Source organism: Anomaloglossus baeobatrachus, chromosome 2, assembly GCF_048569485.1.
Source record: "Anomaloglossus baeobatrachus isolate aAnoBae1 chromosome 2, aAnoBae1.hap1, whole genome shotgun sequence".
In the NCBI taxonomy this organism is placed as follows: Eukaryota; Metazoa; Chordata; class Amphibia; order Anura; family Aromobatidae; genus Anomaloglossus; species Anomaloglossus baeobatrachus.
This window is the reverse complement of record NC_134354.1, coordinates 483,009,352-483,032,409: the sequence shown is the minus strand read 5'-3', so window position 1 is coordinate 483,032,409 and position 23,058 is coordinate 483,009,352. Positions and strand designations below refer to the sequence as shown.

At 43.1% G+C, this 23,058-nt stretch overlaps 1 protein-coding gene across 2 annotated transcripts in view; it reads left to right on the top strand.

Moving 5' to 3' along the window:
- The window catches only part of SH3RF3 (SH3 domain containing ring finger 3), a 658,302-nt gene that overhangs the window by 621,887 nt on the left and 13,357 nt on the right, over window positions 1-23,058 (top strand). For both annotated transcript variants that reach the window (XM_075336430.1, XM_075336429.1), the window contains one exon: window positions 16,376-16,710. In XM_075336430.1, coding sequence (XP_075192545.1) covers window positions 16,376-16,710 — 335 coding nt within the window. The remainder of the gene's footprint in view (window positions 1-16,375; window positions 16,711-23,058) is intronic.

Genomic DNA, 23,058 nt, shown 5'->3' with positions numbered 1-23,058 from the left:
GGCAAACATAAGCAATAAGCATAAGCATTATGGATGGGTCAAGCGGCAATGCAAAATTAAGCTAGTCGACTCTCTGATGCTTTAACAGTGCGATATATGGTGATGTGGAATTATTTTTTTTTGTGAACCAAAAATCTTAAAAATTTCAAATTCGCATAAAACCACAGATTTCAGAAAATTCAACTCTACTGAAAACCACTGGCCATCACCCTATGTGAAATACTGTTGGTGCTGGTGGTCTGTGATTTATGCGTCACTTGTTCTTCTACAATATAAAGTGTAACATAGCCTAATTTCTGCAAATTGTGCACATTCGAAAAATTGATCTCATGCCGGAATCTGTTGATAGACAACCACTAACACCAAAAGCAAAAACAACCACTGCTGCATGTTAGAGTGCTTTCATATCACCATTTTTTTAACTGCCGCACAAATGGATTTTTTGCCGCAAAGCTGGATCCTTTACAAATGCGTTGTCATTTCAATGCATTTGCAATAGAATGCAATATGCGGTTGCGTGCGGCACACACTGTATCCGTTGCTTTGTGGTATTTTACCTTTTTTAAAAAACGCTACTTGCAACGTTTTTGTCCTCCGGCAAAATACTGCATGTCAATGGATCTGTTATATTGCAGCGGTACCTGCAGTGTATTTCAATGGGCGTTGGATCCTGCTGTACCGGAAGTCGCCGCATCCTGATCCTGTTTTCTGTACTGAGCATGCCCAGAAAGCAGCCTGGCATGGTCAGTACAGAAATCTCTCTTTCTCTCTCTCTCTCTCTCAGACAGAAGATCAGGATCGTGGAGGGGTGAGAGGGAGTAATAATGATGGATTCCCTAAGTGTTTCTGTGTATTTATTTCTAATAAAGTATTTTTTCTCTGTGTGATGTCTTTTTTAACCCTTTATTGGAGATTTGTAATAGCCGGGTCAAACTTGGCCTGACATTAAGAATCTCGGACTTTATACCAGCTGGTAAAACAAAGCTGGTATTAACCCCTTATTACCCAGCATGCCAACCGCCCCAAGGCTGCTGGAAGAGTTGGATACAGCACCAGAAGATGGCGCTTCTATAAAAGCGCCATTTTCTGGGGTGGCTGCAAATGGCAATTCACAGCGAGGGGCCCAGAAAGTTTGGGCCACCCTACACTGCGGATTTCAATTCCGAGCTGCATATCTGTACCCGAATGGACACAAAAATTGGGCAAAGTCCACGTCGTTTTTTATTTTTAATTATTTCATGAAATTCATGAAATAATTAAAAAAAGGACTTTCCTATATTTTTGGTTCCCAGCCAGGTACAAATAGGCAAAATATGTCGAAGCCCACGTCATTTTTTTTACTCCTATCATTAGGGTTATGTGTTTGGGGGTTTCTTATTCATTTTTTTTTTACTTTTTAATGAATTAAAAAAAAAAATCGACATGAGCTTCACCCAAAGAGCACTTTATTGCTCACTCATCCCTACTCCTGACCACACAGCAAGCAGAACAAGTGACTCCAGTGTCGGCCGATTACTTGTTTTGTGTCCCCCTGTATCCATCACAGTGTGTCTGGGCTGTGAGGTCAGCTGAGTTCGGCTGGCACTAGAGTCACCTCATCTGAACTCAGCTGAACTCCTGACCACACAGCCCGCACATGGTCACACGTGATCGGCAGCAGGCAGTGACTGCTGTTAACCTGCATTCATCGCAGTGTGTGCGGGCTGTGGGATCAGGAGTTCAGCTGACTGCCGATCAGCTGACTCCAGTACCGGCCGATAAATTCTGTATCCCGCTACATCCATCGCAACAGCCATAAAAAGTAGAAGTATGCGGTAAAATAACAATTGCGTTTGCGTGCGTTGCACATTCAATCCACAGGATCTGGTCATATAGACATACAGTATATCTGGTTTGCGTTTTTTTGCCTACAGGCAAAAAAACACTGATGTGAAAGCAGCCTTAACATTTAACAAGCAGCTTTAACATTTGGCTGAAATTTTACTTTACAGCCTTCCTGCAGTGTCCGTTTTCAGCATATACTCCATACATTCCACTAATAATGCTGAGGGTTCTCTGCTCCATTGTAACTGTATTATCATTTATTTAGCTAAATATCTGTTTAATTTACATGATATCGTATTTTTCTCTTATTTTAAAATATTTCATTTTCGATGTTATGGATGTCTATTAATACTTTCATTGACAGACTATATATAGTCTATAATTTTCTCTACACTTTCATTCCTGAAAAATGGTCTAGAATTAGAAATTACAAAATAATACGGTTGTGTAATTGCATGAATCGATGATTTTAACAGACTTTACTAACATAATTGCAGCTGAACAATTTAAAGTCAATGATAAAATTACGAGTTGGCGTTTCCATTGACTAAAACAGCGAAAATTTATTTTTTTGTGAATAGTTGCTTTTTACAAACATTGCCTTTTTCAAGGTTTTTGTTTAGTAACGGGACCAAAGACATCTTTCACAATCCTGCTCCTTGAGAGCTGCCATTTCTTTATAGGGGTGGATAGATAGATAGATAGATAGATAGATAGATAGATAGATAGATAAATAGATACGCATATACAGAACCTTGAAACAGTATTCCTGTATTTGGAGGTGTCCTGGTGCCTTGAAATAGTATTCATACCCCATGAACTTTTCCACATTTTTTTATTGGCATTTTATGTGATATAATATTAACAACACAAAGTAGCATGTATTTGTGAAGTGAAGTCTAAAGGAAATTATACATGTTTTTCTGAATATTTTAAAAATATAAGTCTAGAAATTGTCATTTGCATTTGTATCCAGCCTCACTAAGTCAATACTTCGTAGGACCACTTTTCAATTTAATTAATGATTCAAGTCATTTGGGGTATGTCTCTACCAGCATTGCAATTCTATAGGCTGAAATTATTGCCCATTCTTAATTACAAATTAGCTCTAACTCAGTGAGATTAGATGGAGAGTGTTACGGTTGCTGTGGCACTGGAGACTATGTTCAGATTTCTTGCTACTGCACATGTGCGAGCACTGGAGACTATGTTCGGATTTCTTGCTACTGCACATGTGCAAACGCTGGAGACTAAGTCCTATCTTGGAGCCATTGCACATGTGCGGGTGACATCATCGCTGACACGAGGTCACATGTCTCTGCCACCTTCTAAGCTGATTGGCCGCTGGTCATGTGCTTGTGACACGTGGTCACATGTCTCTGACACCTTCTATGCCGATTGGTCGCTGGTCATGTGCTTGTGACGCTTTGCTCGGTGATAGGCCAGCGTAACGTCATTGCTGTCATTCTGGCAGCGGATTGGCTCTGGTGTCCTCCATCTTGGATGAGGCACAGAGTCTATATAAGACCCTGACGCACGCCGCCCGGCGCTCAGTCCTCTTGGTTCATGCATGAGAGTAGACGCTCTGTGCACGTCCCTCTAGGCATCTCTCTGTCTATGCTAGGTGAGCGCAACCGGCAGGGTAGCATTCTTATACCTTACAGCTTCGGCTGTGGTCCGTATCCTTACATCTTAGTGGAGCGGACATAGGCAGGTGCCTGAGGCACATGGTCTGGCTTGGCCTTGTGATTCTACTCGTAGGTGGACGTTGCCACTAGGGTAACGTTCCTTATACTGCGTCTGGCAGTTGTTCGTATCCTCGCACACTAGGGGAGCGAACATAGGTAGGAGCTTTGTGCGGCTTATGCTGCTGTCCGTCTCTTTTGCACCAGTAGAGGAGCGGACCTAGGCAGGTGCCATATCTAGTGGTTCGTGTCCTCACACACTAGTGGAGCGAACGCAGGTAGGAGCTTTGTGCGGCTTACGCTGCTGTCCGTCTCCTGGCACCGCTAGAGGAACGGACCTAGGTAGGTGCCATTTCACACTCACTGCTTTTGTCTCTGTGACCATTAACAGAGACCATACCACACACCCTCCAAGTAAGGGATGAATTGCTTTATTTCCTAATTATATTCCTCTGTGAGTTTAACAGAGGTATTGCACTCTGCACTTATGCTATTACTATTTACAGTGGCACACTTATATACCCCTTATCCTCTGCCATAGTCTGCAGCAGAGTCTTTGCACGGTGGACCCTGACTGTCTGATATTCCTTTAGGTTTTATTATCAGACAGCCCCCCGTAACATTACGACTGAGCCAAGGGTCTGGCAGTTATGGCAGAATATCAGCAGTTACACCGTTACATACAAGTACTTGAGTCACGGCTCAAGACTATTGAGGATAAACCTCAGACCATGGTGACATCTGCACATGATCCTCGACTTGCTCTGCCAAACAGGTATTCTGGCGATGCCAGATCATGTCGTGGTTTCATTAGTCAGTGTCAGATACACCTAGAGGTCAACTCTTCTCACTTCTCTACGGAGAGGTCCAGAGTAGGCTTTATCATATCCTTACTTCAGGACAAAGCCTTAGAATGGGCGACTCCCCTATGGGAGCGCTCTGATGTGGTTACTCTGAGACATCAAGACTTGAAGCTCTTAAAGCGGTATTCATGGGTCCGCAGGTTACCCATGATGCGGCCCTGAGACTGTTAGATCTATCTCAGGGTTCATTATCCACTAGTTCTTATGCCATTGCTTTTAGAACTCTGGTGGCAGAACTATATTGGCCAGAAAACGTGTTGATTCCTATCTTCTGGAGAGGGTTGGCAGGCTATGTCAAGGATGCCCTTGCTACTCGTGAGGTCCCTGCTTCTCTGGAGGACTTAATCACTGTAGCAACAAGGATCGACGTACGCCATAAGGAACGTAGACTCGAGGTCTCTTCCTCACGCCCTAAGCATCGGGCTATTCCAGTTGTTGAGGGTCCACTACCATCTTCCTCAGCATCTGAGACATCTCCCACTCCTATGGAGTTAGGTCATACGTCCTCCAGACTACGCAGGTCTGGTCCTCCTATATATTACGTATGTCGTCAAGCTGGGCACTATGCCAACAAGTGTCCTAGCCGTCAGGGAAACTCCCAGGCCTAGTAACCATTAGAGGGGGGTTACTAGAGTCGTCTTCTGCACCCTCTAAGTGTAGTATCCCAGGTCAGCTCTCATTCTCTGAGAATACATGGCCTATTATGGCTTTTGTGGATTCCGGAGCTAATGGGACTTTTGTTTCCTCGGGATTTGTAAAGAGACACAATATTCCCTCTATCATGTTAGAGGCGCCTATTCCTGTCCGTGTTGTTAATGGGACTATGTTGTCTGACTCCATTACATTGAGGACAGTTCCCTTGCGCCTTTCCCTGTCTCAGGGTCACATAGAGGAGATTTCTTTTCTTGTTTTGCCTGAGGGTATAGACAACGTTTTTCTGGGTCTCCCATGGCTTCGGACCCATGCTCCTCTAATTGACTGGGAGTCCGACAGCATTATTAGTTGGGGTTCGAAATGTCAGTCCTGATGTCTTCCCTTACCACCTAAGGTCGTTGCGGTTGCATCAACTGATCTCTCTCCCATACCTACACCCTATTTGGATTTCGCTGACGTGTTCTCCAAACAGGGTGCTGAGGTTCTTCCACCCCATAGGCCGTATGACTGTGCCATAGACCTTATCCCAGGTTCGGTTCCACCTAAGGGCAGGGTTTACCCCCTGTCAATACCTGAGTCGGAGGCCATGTCAACCTATATAAGAGAGAGTTTAGATAAGGGGTTCATTCGTAAGTCTGTCTCTCCTGCGGGAGCTGGGTTTTTCTTTGTTCGGAAGAAAGAGGGTGATTTGCGTCCCTGCATAGATTACAGGGGTCTCAACGCAATCACAATAAAGAACAAATACCCGTTACCTTTAATTTCGGAGCTCTTTGACAGACTGAGGGGAGCTCAGGTTTTTACGAAGTTGGCTCTGCGGGGTGCATATAACTTGGTACGAATTCGAGAGGGTGACGAATGGAAGACCGCTTTTAACACCCGAGACGGTCACTATGAATACCTCGTCATGCCTTTTGGTTTATGTAATGCACCCGCAGTATTTCAGGACTTCGTAAACGATGTGTTCAGGGATTTACTATTATCCTCCGTCGTGGTGTATCTGGACGACATCCTGATTTTTTCTCCTGATCTGGAGACTCATCGTCAGGATGTTGTTCGTGTCCTTTCCCGTTTAAGGGAGCACTCATTGTTTGCTAAACTCGAAAAGTGTGTATTCGAGCAGTCATCCTTGCCTTTTTTGGGTTACATTATCTCACAAGACGGTCTGGCTATGGATCCTGCGAAGCTCTCTGCTGTCCTGGAATGGTCCGAACATCATTCCTTGAAGGCGGTGCAACGCTTCTTAGGATTCATAAATTATTACCGGCAGTTCATACCCCATTTCTCCACTTTGGTGACCCCTTTGGTGGCCTTGACTAAGAAAGGTGCTAATCCAAAAGTCTGGTCTACTGAGACATCCCAGGCTTTTGAGGCAGTAAAAAGACACTTTTCAAGTGCTCCCGTTCTTCAAAGACCCGATGAGAATAAGCCCTTCCTCTTGGAGGTTGATGCCTCTTCAGTGGGTGCTGGTGCGGTCTTGTATCAAAAGAACGGTGTAGGTAGAAAAAGGCCGTGTTTCTTCTTTGCTAAAACCTTTTCACCGGCAGAGAGAAACTATACCAAAGGGGATAGGGAACTGCTCGCCCTGAGATTAGCCTTGGAGGAGTGGCGTCAGTTGCTAGAAGGAGCAAAACATCCTTTCCAGGTCTATACAGACCATAAGAATCTGACGTACTTACAAACCGCTCAGCGTCTGAATCCTCGCCAAGCCCGCAGGTCCTTGTTTTTCTCCCGCTTTCACTTCTCCATCAACTATCTGTCTGGGAGTAAGAATAACAAGGCAGACGCCCTGCCTCGCTCTATGGTTTCTACCCAGGAAGAGATTGACGAACCTCGTCTTATCCTTCCCTCCAGGATTTTTCATACGCTCTCCCCTAGACCAAATCCCACTGGGCAAGACCTTTGTTCCGCCGGATCGACAGAATGATATACTGTCGTGGGCCCACACCTCAAAGGTGGGTGGGCATTTTGGTATTAGACGGACACGAGAGTTACTCGAGAGGGGGTATTGGTGGCCACACTTAGCCAGCCACGTCAAGAGATATGTCGGTTCCTGCTACTCGTGTGCTCGCAACCGTCCGTTACGGCAGAGCTGGGCTCTTGCATCCTTTACCAGTGCCAGATAGACCATGGGAGGTGGTAGGCTTGGACTTTGTGGGTGATCTTCCGTGTTCACAGGGACATAGATTTGAGTGGGTCATTACGGACCATTTCTCCCGGATGGTTCATCTCATACCGTTATCGAGAATCCCATCTTCCAGGGTACTAGCCAAACTATTCCTCAAGCATGTCTTTAGGCTTCACGGGATGCCAGATCGTATGATTTGTGATAGAAGCCCGCAATTTGCTTCCCGTTTCTGGCAAGATCTTTGTAGCCTTCTGCAAATTGAGTTGAATCTCTCTTCGGCATACCATCTGGAGACCAATGGTTTGGTTGAGCGTACCAATCAATCCATGATTATATACCTTCGACACTTTGTTGCTGAGAACCACGATAACTGGTCCTCCCTCCTACCCTGGGCAGAATTTGCCCTTAACAATTCTCTGGCTGAGGCCACTGGGCAGACACCGTTCATACTCAATAATGGGCAACACCCTAGGGTACCGGTACCATTTCCCGCTGCTGCACCTCCTCCTCTTGTGGCCGACTGGGCAACTAATGCCAGAGAGGTTTGGGATCGGACTCAAGAGTCGATCCAAGCAGCTAAGGACCGTATGAAGATGGTGTCCAATCGGTTTCGTCGCCCGGCTCCTGTCTTTTCTCCGGGGGACTTTGTGTGGCTCTCTGCAAAACACGTGAAACTTAGAGTGAGCTCTGTCAAATTTGCTCCTCCCTTCCTGGGTCCTTATGAGGTTATTCGACAGGTAAATCCTGTAGTCTACCAATTGAAGTTACCCGTCCATCTTAGGATCCATGACAAATTCCATGTCTCACTGCTAAAGCCGGCTATTTTACCTCACGCTCGTGAAGTGCACTCTCCTGCCTCTGATTCCTCTCGCTCTAACTATGAGGTACGAGCCATAGTTGGTTCTAAGATGGTTATAGGGGGCGCAGATTCTTCTTGATAGATTGGGAGGGCTACGGCCCGGAACATCGCTCTTGGGAGCCTGAGGAGGCTGTCCATGCTCCCGACTTAGTTGCCAATTACCTGCGTCGCCGGGAGGGGGGCCCTTGAGGGGGAGGTACTGTTACGGTTGCTGTGGCACTGGAGACTATGTTCAGATTTCTTGCTACTGCACATGTGCGAGCACTGGAGACTATGTTCGGATTTCTTGCTACTGGACATGTGCAAGCGCTGGAGACCAAGTCCTATCTTGGAGCCATTGCACATGTGCGGGTGACCTCATCGCTGACACGAGGTCACATGTCTCTGACACATTCTAAGCTGATTGGCCGCTGGTCATGTGCTTGTGACACGTGGTCACATGTCTCTGACACCTTCTATGCCGATTGGTCGCTGGTCATGTGCTTGTGACGCTTTGCTCGGTGATAGGCCAGCGTAACGTCATTGCTGTCATTCTGGCAGCGGATTGGCTCTGGTGTCCTCCATCTTGGATGAGGCACAGAGTCTATATAAGACCCTGACGCACGCCGCCCGGCGCTCAGTCCTCTTGGTTCATGCATGAGAGTAGACGCTCTGTGCACGTCCCTCTAGGCATCTCTCTGTCTATGCTAGGTGAGCGCTACCGGCAGGGTAGCGTTCTTATACCTTACAGCTTCGGCTGTGGTCCATATCCTTACATCTTAGTGGAGCGGACATAGGCCTGAGGCACATGGTCCAGCTGGGCCTTGTGATTCTACTCATAGCTGGAAGTTGCCGCTAGGGTAACGTTCCTTATACTGCGTCTGGCAGTTGTTCGTATCCTCGCACACTAAGGGAGCGAACATAGGTAGGAGCTTTGTGCGGCTTATGCTGCTGTCCGTCTCTTTTGCACCAGTAGAGGAGCGGACCTAGGCAGGTGCCATATCTAGTGGTTCGTGTCCTCGCACACTAGTGGAGCGAACGCAGGTAAGAGCTTTGTGCGGCTTACGCTGCTGTCCGTCTCCTGGCACCGGTAGAGGAACGGACCTAGGTAGGTGCCATTTCACACTCACTGCTTTTGTCTCTGTGACCATTAACAGAGACCATACCACACACCCTCCAAGTAAGGGAGGAATTGCTTTATTTCCTAATTATATTCCTCTGTGAGTTTAACAGAGGTATTGCACTCTGCACTTGTGCTATTACTATTTACAGTGGCACACTTATATACCCCTTATCCTCTGCCATAGTCTGCAGCAGAGTCTTTGCACGGTGGACCCTGACTGTCTGATATTCCTTTAGGTTTTATTATCAGACAGACCCCCGTAACAGAGAGCGTCTCTATGAAAAGCAATTGTTATGTCTTGCCACAAATCCAACGGGATTTAGATGTGGACTTTGACCACCATTCAAACACATGAACATGTTTTGATCTATACTACTCCATTGTAGCTCTGCCAGGATGTTTTGGGTCATCCTTGTCCTGCTGAAAACTACATCCCAGTCTCAAGTTTTGTTCAGCCTCTAACAGGTTTTCCTCCAGGATTCCCATCTACTCTGACCAGCTTCCCTGTCTCTGCTGAAAAAAAGCATCCCCACAGCATGATGTTACCAATACCATGTTTGACATCGGAGATGGTGTTTTCAGGGATCTGATCTGCAGTGTTAGTTTTCCTCCACACATAGCATTTTGCATATAGCCCAAAATGTTTTATTTTAGTCTCATGTAACCAGAGCACCTTCTTCCAATTGCTAGCTGTGCACCCCTAAATGCCTTTTTGCAAATTGCAAATGTAACTTCTTATGTCTTGTTTTCAAAAATGGGTTTCTTCTTGCCATTCTTCCATAAAAAACTGACTTGTGGACTATATGTCTAATAGTTGTCCTGTGGACAGATTCTCCCACCTTAGCTGTGGATCTCTGCAGTTCCTCCAGAGTCATTGTGGGCCCCTTGGCTGCTTCAATAATAAGTGTTCTCCTTGCTTGGGATGTCAGTTTAGGTGGGCAGCCATGTCTTAGTAAGTTTGCAGGTGTGTCATACTCCTTACATTTTTGGATGATGGATTGAACAGTGCTCCGTATCATGTTCAGAGCTTGGGCTGTTTTTTCCATAAACTAATCCTTTAATCTTTTTCATAACTTTATCCCTGACCTATCTGTTTTGTTCCTTGGTTTTCATCATTCTGTTCGATCCGTGGTGTTCTCAACCAAACGTCTGAAGTCTTCACAGAACAACTGTAGTTATACTGAGAATAAATTGCACAAGGGGACTAAATTCACTAATTAGGTGACTTCTGGTGGCAATTAATTCACTAAGGATTTTATTTAGACTACAGGGGGGCTAAATACAAATGTACATCTTATTTGAATTTACATTTTTACAATACTTAGGTAACGATGTAACATTTCCTTTACACTTCACATAAACTTGCTACTTTGTGTTGGGATATTACCTATCCCAATCAAGTACACTTACGTTTGTGGGGTAATGTGAAAAAGTAGGGAAAAGTTCATGGGGTATGAATACTTTGTGGGAATTGTTGCCTATGTATCGTGAAGAGTTTTTGTGTGTGAGGTTAGACACTGAGGTGGAATGAAGAAACTTGGCTTACAATCTCCATTCTATTTAATCCCAAAAATGTTCAAATTGTTGAGGTTAGAGATCTATGGTGGCCAGTCAAATTCTTCAACACCAAACTCACCCAACCATGCATTTACATCATAGACCTTACTTTGTGCACAAGGTCACAGTGATGCTGGAACTGAAAAGCACCTTCCCAAACTCTTCCTACACAGTTGGAAGCATACAATTGTCCAAAACAATGCTCAATCAATAACATTTCAGTACACTGAAACTGAAGGGCCGAGGCCAACAACTGAAAAACAACTTCATACCATTATCTGTCCTCCTCTAAACTTTACAGTTGGCAAAATGCAGTAAGGAAAGTAACATTCTTCTGGTATTTGCCAAATCAAGATTCATCCATTAGTCTCCCAGAAAAAAAAGCTTGCTTCATTAATCCACAGAACAAGTTATCACTGCTCCATAGTTCTGTGATAGCATAATTTACATTGCATTTGACACCTTGCATTGTGCTTGATTATGTAAGACTTGCATGCAGGAGCTCGACCATAGAAACCCATTCCATTAAGCTCCCAAGGCACCAGGTTTTTTTTGCAGATGTAAATGCCAGAGGAGGTTTGTATCTCTGCAGTTATTGAGTCTTTAGCGTGTATGACATAAAATACAAAAAAAAGACAGTTTGCACTCTGATAACGCTAAAGTATGGAAACCATGAATGTGTGAACATGGACCTGCATTACTGCTAAGGAAAATCTAAGAAAAATTAGATATTTAGCATATAGAAATGGCCATTTGTATATCTGCCCAGTTGCCACGTCACGGCGTATCTCGTAACTGGGTACCTACACTATGCTGAAGCCTCTCTCTGGGTTAAAAACCTCCTGTGTATGGGCAAGTAGGAACCTGCTATATAGGATAAGATTACCTGTGGCAAGTGGGGGAGGGGTGCACGGTCAGAAGGTTTGACCCTCTTCATATAGACAAAAAGACTGATGGCACTCACCAAACTGACATGTGAACAGGTGTATATTAAGAGGGTCATACCTTCTGACCGTGCACCTCTCCCCCACTTGCCACAGGTAATCTTATCCTATATAGCAGGTTCCTACTTGCCCATACACAGGAGGTTTTTAACCCAGAGAGAGGCTTCTGTAATTTGACGTGATCGTCTACTTTCTTGCTGAGTTGCTAGACCTCTACAACTCTTCCACTGTTCAATAAAACAATTCACAGTTGATAATGGCATATTTAGGGGGAAAGAAGTGTCATACAACTACTTGTGTCCCTGATGACATCCTATTACAGGACCATATGTCTTAATACTTCTGTCCTTGTGGTGAATTTATCAGCAATCAGCCATAGCATTAAAACAAATGTAAGTGAATGAAGTTAATTACACAAGTGTAAGTATCGGAGCAAGTTTGCCAAACCAATACATTTTGGTGCCTAGAAGACCTGGACAGATCACCTCCAAAATGGCAGGTATAGTGTTTTCTGTGTATGCAACAGCTAGTTAACTTGTAAATTAGTGAACCAGCAACAAGAACATGGAGCCGCCCAAATTTTACTAGTGATCATGGGATCATAGGCAAAACCAGCTTCTCCAATGCCAAAAATGTGCTATTGTAGCATAAATGTCTGAAAAACGTTAATGATGGTGTCAGAACACACACTACATCATAAGTTTCTTTCTGCTTATGGATGTGTGGCCACAGCAAGTTGGAATGTTACTGCTAAACTCTGTGGCTGAAACTATTTACTGTTGGCAAATGACCATCTGGAACTGGACCACGGATCAATGAAAGGAGGAGGTCGGGTACATGTAGAAAAGGCAATGTAATGCTCTGGTCAATGTTGGGTAATCTTGAGTACTGACGTTCATATGGATGTTGACATGTACAAATTACCTAAATATTGTTGCAGATCAAGCACACCCCCACATGGCAATGGTATTTCCTAAGAGCAGGGTCCTTTTCAGTAGGATAATTCACCCTTCATGCTTCAAAAATTGTTTAGGAATAATTTGAGAACATGATCAAGATGTTAACTTGGACTCCTGTTTTCAATCCAATCATACATGGCCCAGGGAGCGCGGTATGAGCGGTGGTCACCGCCGCTGCTGCCATGACCACCGCTTATACCACACACCCTGGGCCATTCCTGCAGGCGCTCTTTCACGTCTCCACTCTGTCTCATCACTTCACCAATACTGCGACTGTTTTTTGCAAAATATGAAGAAACATTGCATCTTCCTCTCTAATATGGTCGTCCAAAGTGACCCACGCAGTCTTGTTTTTGTGCATGACGCAACAACCTTGAGAAAGGCATAAAAGCCGAAACGTTGGTGTTGGTCTAGTCGAGGTTCACTTTTTGCAGTCTGTCATAATAAAATCACTAGCATTGCAAATCTTGCCCTCCCTTACTTCCTTGTGTACAGGGACATGGGCTGATCATACCACATCTGCTGACCTAGGGAGGAAGTAGAAATGTATACAGACAATTACAACAATAATTGCAAATTATTCTTTCTGTGAGGTAAAACATTTTAATAACAGACAGGGAAATACTTTACCTCACACAAAGATTAATGACATTCTGGGTGCTAGATATCACAGGATAACTTCAAAGGTTTTGAAGAGTCTGTGCATTAATGACTCAGAGCTATTTTAGCACAATATTAGGTAGATGGTTTAATCAGAGTGGGTTTATTTTTGACATTTAGGAAAGTCAAGCTAAGATTACCAGTTCTAAGCATTGGGTATTTCAAAACCTAGACCAGGGCTAGGCAGAGTGTGGCCTTGTGTTTTTTTGTTTTATTTTCATGTATATGGGATGTTTGCATGTATGTCAAAGGCCATTTGAGGGCTTATAATATATATAGGGGGCTATGTGGGGGCTCATAATTTATATAGGAGGCTATGTTGGGCTAATAAATGTATATAGGAGGCTATGTGAGGCTCATATTCTATATATTATATTATGCTATGTGGGGCTCAATGTATTTAGGAGGCTATGTGGGGGTCATAATCTTTATAGGAGGTCATGTGGAGCTCATGCTGTATATAGGAGGCTATATGGGGCTTAAAATGAATATAGGAGGCTATATGGGTCTCATAATGTATTTAGGAAACTATCTGGGGGCTCATGCTATATTTAGGAGGCTACATGGGAGCTCATGCTGCATATAGGAGTTGTGTGCTGTGTATAGGAGGATATGGGGGGGCTCATACTGAATATAGAAGGTTTTGAGGGACTTATAATGGATTTAGGAAGTTATGTAAGGGCTCATTCTGTATTTAGGTGGCCATGTGGGGCTCATACTATATGTAGAAAGCTATGTTGGGTCTCATACTGTATTAAAGAGATTGTGGGGGCTCATACTGTGTATATAGGGGCTATGGGGGGCTCATACTGTATATAAGAGGCTATGTGGGGGCTCACACTGTATATAGAGGGGCTATGTAGGGGCTCACATTCTTTATAGAAAGGCTAAGTAGGAGCTCACATTGTATGTAGAGGTGCTATGTGGGAGCTCAAATTATACATAAAGGGCTATTTGTGGGCTAATACTGTATGTAATGGGCTGTGTAGGGGGTCATACTGTATGTAGGGGGCTATGAGGGGGTTCATTCTGTTTACAAGGGGACTGTGTGTGGGCTCATATGGTATATAAAGGCTATGTGGGGGTTCATACTGTATATAGGGGGCTGTGTGAGGTCTTGTCCTATATGTAGGAAGCTATGTGAGGGCTCATACGATATATAAGGGGGGCTGTATGTGGGCTCATAATGTATATAGGGGGCTGTCAGCATACTTAATTATGCTCAATATTAAGGGATACAATTAATTATTAATATACAATATTATAATTAATATGTTAATATTAATATTGAGCAGAATAAGCTTCAGCCTATTGCTTTGGGCCTCCACATCAGTCACGGTCTCTCATGTGGCCCATCAGGAAAATTTATTGGCCATCCCTGACTTAGACTCTTTTTTTTGTTTTTTTTTTTGCTCTTGAGACTTTAAGGAAATTTTGCATCTGAATTTTAAACTCCACCACGTTTTTCTTAAAACAGAAGTTATTGACAGACCTCACTACAATCATATTTTCAAGAAAACGAGGTTGATGTTCATTTAAGGATATCACACAGAAATGTCGTCCTATGTTTATGCCTTCTCATCTAATATCATAGAACAAAGTACAATAAATACAGTATAAATATGGTATAAAAGTACAGGAGTTTCTTCCTACTTTTTTACCCTCTTCAAGTCAAAAACGCATTGCTTTTGGGGTGTAAGGCAGATAATAGATCCTTGTACTCTAACCACAATAATCCCAGTCACTTGTATTTGACGTATCATACTTGTACCTATATAGAAATCACATTTATAGTATTAACTACTTGAATTCCACGATTACTACACTCATTTCGATCAAAGTATGTATGCCCAACTACTAAGGATAAGGCAACACACAGTAATACATCTCCTTGGAAAAGTAAAATTCTAATCAATATCTTAATGAATAAAAGAACAGTTTCGAAAATTTTGACAAGACTGGGTTTCATAAAACATTTTTTTAACCCATAACATGAAAGTAAGGTTAATAATATAACTTTCATTATAAAATCTTCTGTCTTACTCAAATTAGTTAATGCCAAAATGAATACTCCCCTCATCAAAACAACTACATATCTATTTTATATGAGCTCCATGATTTTTAAGAACAGCACCAAGTCTATTTATAGAATGAACATGTTGGTGACATATTGCAACATTTACTGTATCTCTTTCCATTTTTCAAGAGCAACCTATTTTATAGCCTGGTTGCTGGATAGAGAGTGATACACAATTTCTGTTTTCAGAATTCCCTATAGTTGTTTCTTTTGGGTCCAGGTCAGGAGACATTACTTTCACCCTGATCTTCTTCAGAAATGCAGCAGATGTGTGCTTTGGATCATTGTCATGTTGGAAAAGTGGACATCTACCAAGGACACACAGTGATGGTAGTATATGCTCTTTCAGTATAGACCAGTATATCTGTGAATTCATGATATGATCAATGAAATGTAACCCCCCCGGCAAGGATGTCACTCACTTTGTCCTCATTGGCCTACAAATATGTAAAGCTGCTGGGGTGGGTTGCCATGGTATCTTAGACACCACAAGGCTCAGCCCCCAGCGCACCAATGAAACACTTGCAGTTAAAGACACACCTCATCAGGAGGCGGCGTCCTGGCCCACCACTCCCCTTGTGTTTCACACCGGGAAGTGATGCGTACGGCTCAGGAGCCTTGGCCAGCACTCTTGGCTTCCTGCATTCCATATATCGGGAGATGACGTGTGCAGTCCAAGCACTTCATCTCCTGCATTCCAGGACCTTCACATGTCACAGGGAGGGCGGTCCTAAGGAAGAGGCAGCAGCTTGTATTGGATGTGGTTTGGATGATGAATGCAGTAACTTTACTTTCATGGTATGGGTTAAAAAATGTTCTATGAAACTAATTCTTGGTAAAATTTTGGAAAATATTCTTGTATTCAATGAGCTATTGATTAAACTCTTACTTTTCCAAGCGGGTGTATTCACTCATGCTGAGCACTCTGTATTTATTTAAATAGTAGTGACAAAGACCAAAATGGGTTTACTATTGTGCTCTCGTTTTTTTTTTTCTTTTGTTTTTATCTATTGTTTTATATATCTTTCCACTATATAATTAAATAACAACATGTATTATCTTCCAGAGAGAAAAAAAGGGTGGATTGCTCAAACTTCTAGCTGGAGCCTCTGCAAAAAAGAAATCCCGTTCTCCACCTTCCATCTCACCAACACATGATCCCCAGGCTATGGTGGAAGGAGTAATTCATGGTGCTGTAGGACTTGAGTTCTCAATAAACAACCATGGAAGAGCAGGGTCATGTCCCATTGAAAGTGAAATGCAGGGAGCAATGGGAATGCACCCGCTACACAGAAAAACTGGTTCTTTAGATCTAAATTTTTCAATTCCATCTCCAGTACGACAGCCTGCCTGTGCAATGGTAGCTGTCCGCCCAGAACCTAAATCACTGTCCAGAGAAAGGTAAGAAGTAAAAGAAAAAAACTATGATTATGTGATATATTGTTAGTTTAAGTAAAGGAGATAAAATGTAATGTTAATGTTTATAAACCATAAGGATATAGCCCTGTACTGTATATAGCGTCAGCATATTCTGTTGCATTATACAAAAATTGTCATCCCTCACATTGGTCCCTTTTTTTAATAGGTCTGGTCTGCTGTAAGCATGTTTCTGGATTTTTGAAATTTTTCATAGGGCTTCAACAGACAGTTTTCATAGTAGCCACTCCTTCAAGTAGGTCCTATGGAATGGTTATGTATTCAGCCTTTCACCATTGTATAGGGATATGACATTTACTGCAAAGGTCATTGGGCTGTATTGCGTCCCCACGTAGTTACTGACTGGTAAATCAAGTTGGCAGTGGGGGTATTGATAATGTCGAAACTGGAGATAACTAGGGGTTGGGAGGTAGTGGGATGGGATTAGTGCAATCCAGAGTAAAGTCCAAGTATCTATGCAAGAAAGACCACAAAGTGGTAGTTAATGCGAGTCAGGTAACAGAGAAAGGGATTTAACGATAGGAATAGAATAAACTCTTATAACTGGCATCAGCAGAAAATTTAAAAAGAGTGCTGTGTGGCACTGTCTGCCAAACACCACTGCCAAGCAATGACACTATCCCTGCCCTCTCCACCACTTACCTATTGAAAGTAGTGATTCATTGACAGCTGAGGCAGATGATGAGGGCAAGGGCACAGTATTGTATATTACAGGCTTGGTTTCTATTGTAGTGTGCACATTTCAAATACATAGTAGGGATAATTTCATTGAAAACCCTATTAGCATGCTTTTTGGAGTGTGGGTAAAAAACTGAATGCCAATAGAAAACCAACTTAAACTCGGGGAGACTTTTCAAATTCATGAGTAGGGATTACAGCCCAAGTAGGTACTGATAAGCTGTTTTTAACAATATATTTGTCAAATAGAGGAATTCTTCTTGGAACCATAAAGTATGAAATATTTTTTTACATGTCTCCAAGGGAATATTTTGCCATCACCTCTAGTACATCTGAAACTTCACAAGTTTTCCACAGTAACATATCTACACAGGTCAAGGACATTTTCTTATAAGCACAAGAAAATTCATTCTAAAGACTCAAAATGAATTTACATAAATTAAAAAATGAATTCCCAAGAAACACGTAGAACTCTTTTTGAGTTAAAATTAGTATGTTCAAATGCGATTTCGGTCTTTTGTGAAAGTAGCCATTGATGTGATTTTATGCTGTCAATGCAGAATGATTACTCTCTTCATTCACTTAGAAAGATATTGCCAGACCCCAGAACCATCTAAGCAAATTCACGCTAACTGGTTCCTTCTTATGTATTCACATCACGATGACACTTCCTAGCTAAACTAATAAACTCATCTGAAGCACACAATGATGTTCTTGAACTAATTTTACTTTTTACTGCACAAGCTGACATCTGGAAGGCAGGGGCTTTTGGAGGTGTCTAAGAGGGCTCCTCGAGTACTGCTTTACTGAGAAATTGAAATACTCCTTAATTAACACAGCCTCGCAGTAATATGCGGCCAACATGGTATCATCTTTAAGTCCTGTTATCTAAAGTTTACAGGAAACTATCATTTAATTTGCAGACGTTCTTCACAAAATGTAAAATCAATTTTACATTCTTGCCGAAAAAATGTTAAGTACACCAAGATAGTTAGTGATTAAAGTGACTGTCAGCACAGAATGACTGTTCAAACCAAATACAGGTGCTTGGTGCACCCTTTGTGTGGCCTAACATTTAAGTGCACCTTCCCACCTACTTGTTTCCATCTATCTCCACACCCTTTTCTTTGACTGAATGCTATTGTGTGGTGATGGATGGAAAACGAGTAGGTGGGAAGGTGAACTTACACGGGAGGGCTGACATACAAAGTAATTTTCATCATAAATCTATTCAATGCAATAATGTAAAGTAATTTGTAAATTACTTTAAGTGAAAATTCCCTCTCCTTCCCTTACTACACTATCTAACAAATTTTCTTTTTTCATTTTCTTTTTTTTAACAACCGTGTTTTTCCAAAAATAAGACCTCCCCAAAAATAAGCCCTAACAGGGATTTTCATCATTTTCGGAGAAAGGCTTAAATATATGCCCTGCCCCAAAAATAAGCCCTAGTCACGGATCAATAATGAAGTGTCCATGCAGCTAAAAAAGTTACAGATACTACAGGACACTTCATTATACACAGCGGCACCCGGCAATTACACTCACCCGACACTGAGACGCAGGACCTGCAGTGATCACACACCCGCACACATCAGCTCTCTCACACACACACACACACACACACACACACACCAGATCTCACACACAAACATCGGATCGCACACACAGTCAGATCGCACACATAAGCAGATCGCACACACAAACATCGGATCACACGCAAACATCAAATCACACACACAAAAATCGGATCGCACACACATTGGATCGCATACACACTCACCTCATCCAGCGACACCCATCTCTTCTCGTCGGGAGAATCCTGAGAGGCAGTGCGGTGGAGCGCAACGAACAGGACCTGTGGCGGGACATGTGACTTGCTCTCATTCCCTGCTGCCGTAAGTGCTGGATGTGATGTGTGTGTGTATGTGATGTGATGTGTGTGTGTGTGTGTGTGTATGTGATCTGCTGTGTGTGTCTGCAATCGGATGTGTGTGTGTCTGCGATCGGCTGTGTTTTTCTGCGATCGGCTGTGTGTGTCTGCATTTGGCTGTGTGTGTCTGTGATCGGCTGTGTGTATCTGTGATCGGCTGTGTGTGCCTGTGATCGGATGTGTGTATCTGTGATCGGCTGTGTGTGCCTGCGATCGGATGTGTGTATCTGTGATGGCTGTGTGTGCCTGCGATCTGCTGTGTATATCTGCGATCTGCTGTGTGTGTGTGTGCCTGCGATCTGCTTTGTGTATCTGTGATCGGCTGTGTGTGCCTGCGATCGGATGTGTGTATCTGTGATGGCTGTGTATGCCTGCGATCTGCTGTGTGTGATCTGCTGTGTATATCTGCGATCTGCTGTGTGTGTGTGTGATCTGTTGTGTTGGTGTGTGTGAGTGATCTGCTGTGTGTGTGATCTGCTGTGTGTGTCTGCAATCGGATGTGTGTGTGTCTGCGATCGGCTGTGTTTTTCTGCGATCGGCTGTGTTTTTCTGCGATCGGCTGTGTGTGTCTGTGATCGGCTGTGTGTATCTGTGATCGGCTGTGTGTGCCTGTGATCGGATGTGTGTATCTGTGATCGGCTGTGTGTGCCTGCGATCGGATGTGTGTATCTGTGATGGCTGTGTGTGCCTGCGATCTGCTGTGTATATCTGCGATCTGCTGTGTGTGTGTGTGCCTGCGATCTGCTTTGTGTATCTGTGATCGGCTGTGTGTGCCTGCGATCGGATGTGTGTATCTGTGATGGCTGTGTATGCCTGCGATCTGCTGTGTGTGATCTGCTGTGTATATCTGCGATCTGCTGTGTGTGTGTGTGATCTGTTGTGTTGGTGTGTGTGAGTGATCTGCTGTGTGTGTGATCTGCTGTGTGTGCCTGCGATCTGCTGTGTGTGTCAGCGTGTCAGCTAGCAGCAGGGTAGGACGGCGTGCAGCACCCACCGGAGATCACAGGAGGACCTTGGAACCACGTAGACGTCCTGGTCTGGTGAGTATGAGTCCCCTGGGAAGTGGGGGGGTCTGCTTTTTGGGGGGGTAAACTTACCCCCAACCGTGTTTCTCCAAGAATAAGACCTCCTCCAAAAATAAGCCGTAGTGCTTTTTTGGGGGGGCAAAAAAAATATAAGACAGCGTCTTATTTTTGGGAAAAACACGGTACATCCTTTTATGACATTTCATCTGAAAATCCCAGTGCATGCTGGGATACACAAATGAAGTTTCATCAGGGTGAAGAGGCTGTGGTCACTGGGCAGGCTAAGCCCCCTCCTTGAAGTGAAGCGTCATGAGTGACCCTCATTTCAAGGGCTCATCTGGTTTCTATGTGATGTGCGCAATGACAGCAATCTTTCTATTAGAGATGAGCAAAATTCGGCATGAGCCGTGGCTCATTTAATTCTGGATCGGATTCACCAACTCTTATCTCAAAAATTGCCGAAGTTTGGCTTTGTTCGGTAACTGTTCGTGTTTACACTCTTGTAGAAAGCGTCCACTTCTGGCCCCATTGGAATGACTGTAATTGGCCAGGGAAATCACTGTAAAAAAAAAAAAAAGGAATCAAAGTGGTTAAAGCAGGACATACATACCAGTATGCGCACAGCTGTAACACTACTTCCTGGTCCGCTCATTATCCCTCATGCATATTGACTATTTTCCCCGCTGACCATCTGTGACAGTGTCTATGATTGGCTGCAGTCAGACTGCCAGTGTCTCTGATTGGTTGCCCTCACATAGCTGTCTGTTGGGACGAGTGAATTGTAAAAATAAATAAATTAAATAAATGGCACGCAACCACCGATATATTGATACCCAGTATAGATAAAGCATATGGCTATAGGCTGCAGCTCCCAGCTGTGCGTGATATCTTTGCTGTGTATCAAAATACAAGGAACCCCCGAGGCCTTTTTTAAATTATTTCAATAAATATTTTTTTTAAAAAATGGCATGCGGTTCCCCAATTTTGATAACCCAAGCATGATAAAGCCAACAGATGGGGGCTGGTATTGTCAGGCTGGGGAGGCCCATGCTTATTGGGCCTCCCAGCCTAAAAACAGCAGCCAGCAGCCACCCAGCACCGGGGTAATATAAGTCATTAATTACAGCTCACAGCTGCCACTAAGCCCTAGGTTAGTAATGGGAGAGGTCTATGAGACACACCCATTACTAATCCTGTAACTGAAAAGAAATAAACACAAACACCGAAAAAATCCGTTATTTAAAATAAGATAAAAAAGACACCCTCTTTCACCCCTTTATTAACCCCCAAAATACCCAGATCTGCAGTAATCCACACAAGGTCCCACAACGATTCCAGCTCTGCTACATCTGAAGGCACAGCGCGCGACCATAGAATGTGATGGCCTGCTGTGATCTTCAGGCAGAGACTGAGCCGCACGATGAGTGGTGATGTCACTCAGGTTATTTGCGATCACAGCTGGATGTTCCCATGGTCTTTCACACGTGATCGCGGGAAACCTGACCTCAGTAACCACATTAAATTCAGTGACCCCACCTCAGGTGAGGTCCCTGAGATCTCAGACCCGTACCTCCCATGACGATCCCGGCTCTGCTACATTCTGAAGTTGCAGCTTATGGTCATAGAACATTACCACCCACTGCGGCTTCAGGCAAACACTGACTGAGCCACAACTCATTATTGCTGATCTGAGCCATCAACAAAGAGCGCATAGTCATTGTGCACATTACACAAATGAAGAGTCATCACACAGACAGAAGTAAAGAAAAAAAAAGAAAACCGGTTAGACAATGTAAATTGAGCATAAGAATTTTTTTTAATGAAAGTATATTAGAGAATAGTTTAGATTATTGCATTAAATAGATAAAGATTTAGGAATTAAATTACTTTGTATGTCAGACCACCCATTTAACCCCTTTGTGCTTTCATTTTTTCCTCACTTTCGATCAAGAGCTATAAGGTTTTGTAATATTTCCATCCACATAGCCATAAGTGGGCTTGCTTTTTGCGGGACAAGTTGTACTTTTAAATGACACCATTCATTTTATTATGTGATGCACTGGAAAGTGGAAAAAAATTCCAACTGCATTGAAATTGCAAAAAAAGTCCAATTCCACAATGGTTTTTCTGTTGTTTTTATTAACCATGTTCACTATAAGGTAAAACTGAGCTGGCAATATGATTCTCCAGGTCAGTATGATTACGGAGATACCAAACATGTATAGTTTTTCTAATTTAAGTGATGAAGGAGTTAAATGTTTGGCCACACCAAGGGTGAACCCAATGCATGTACTTGATTTGAACAGTTATTCTGTGTTGATAGACACCTTTATAGATGCGGAATATTTCAAATAATTTTATTTTGACCCATTATATTAATAATGTAGGTCCAATTAGTAGTGAAACCTCACTCCCCAACTAACCTAACTAAGAGAAATGTGTTTAAAAATATGCCACCGGAATAAGCTTACAACTATGAGAATTATGCTTCAGGAATTTCTAGGTATGTCTTTATTACACTCTAAGTCATAAATGTGAGGGCACACCCAGTCAAAAATGGAGATGTCTGTTTTATTTTAGTTGATTGTGTATAGCATTTCTTTTGGTTGCTGAGCCGTTTGTTCCCTATGCATCTCAGTTATCAATCTCATCCATATTAGTTGTAAAATGTTAATT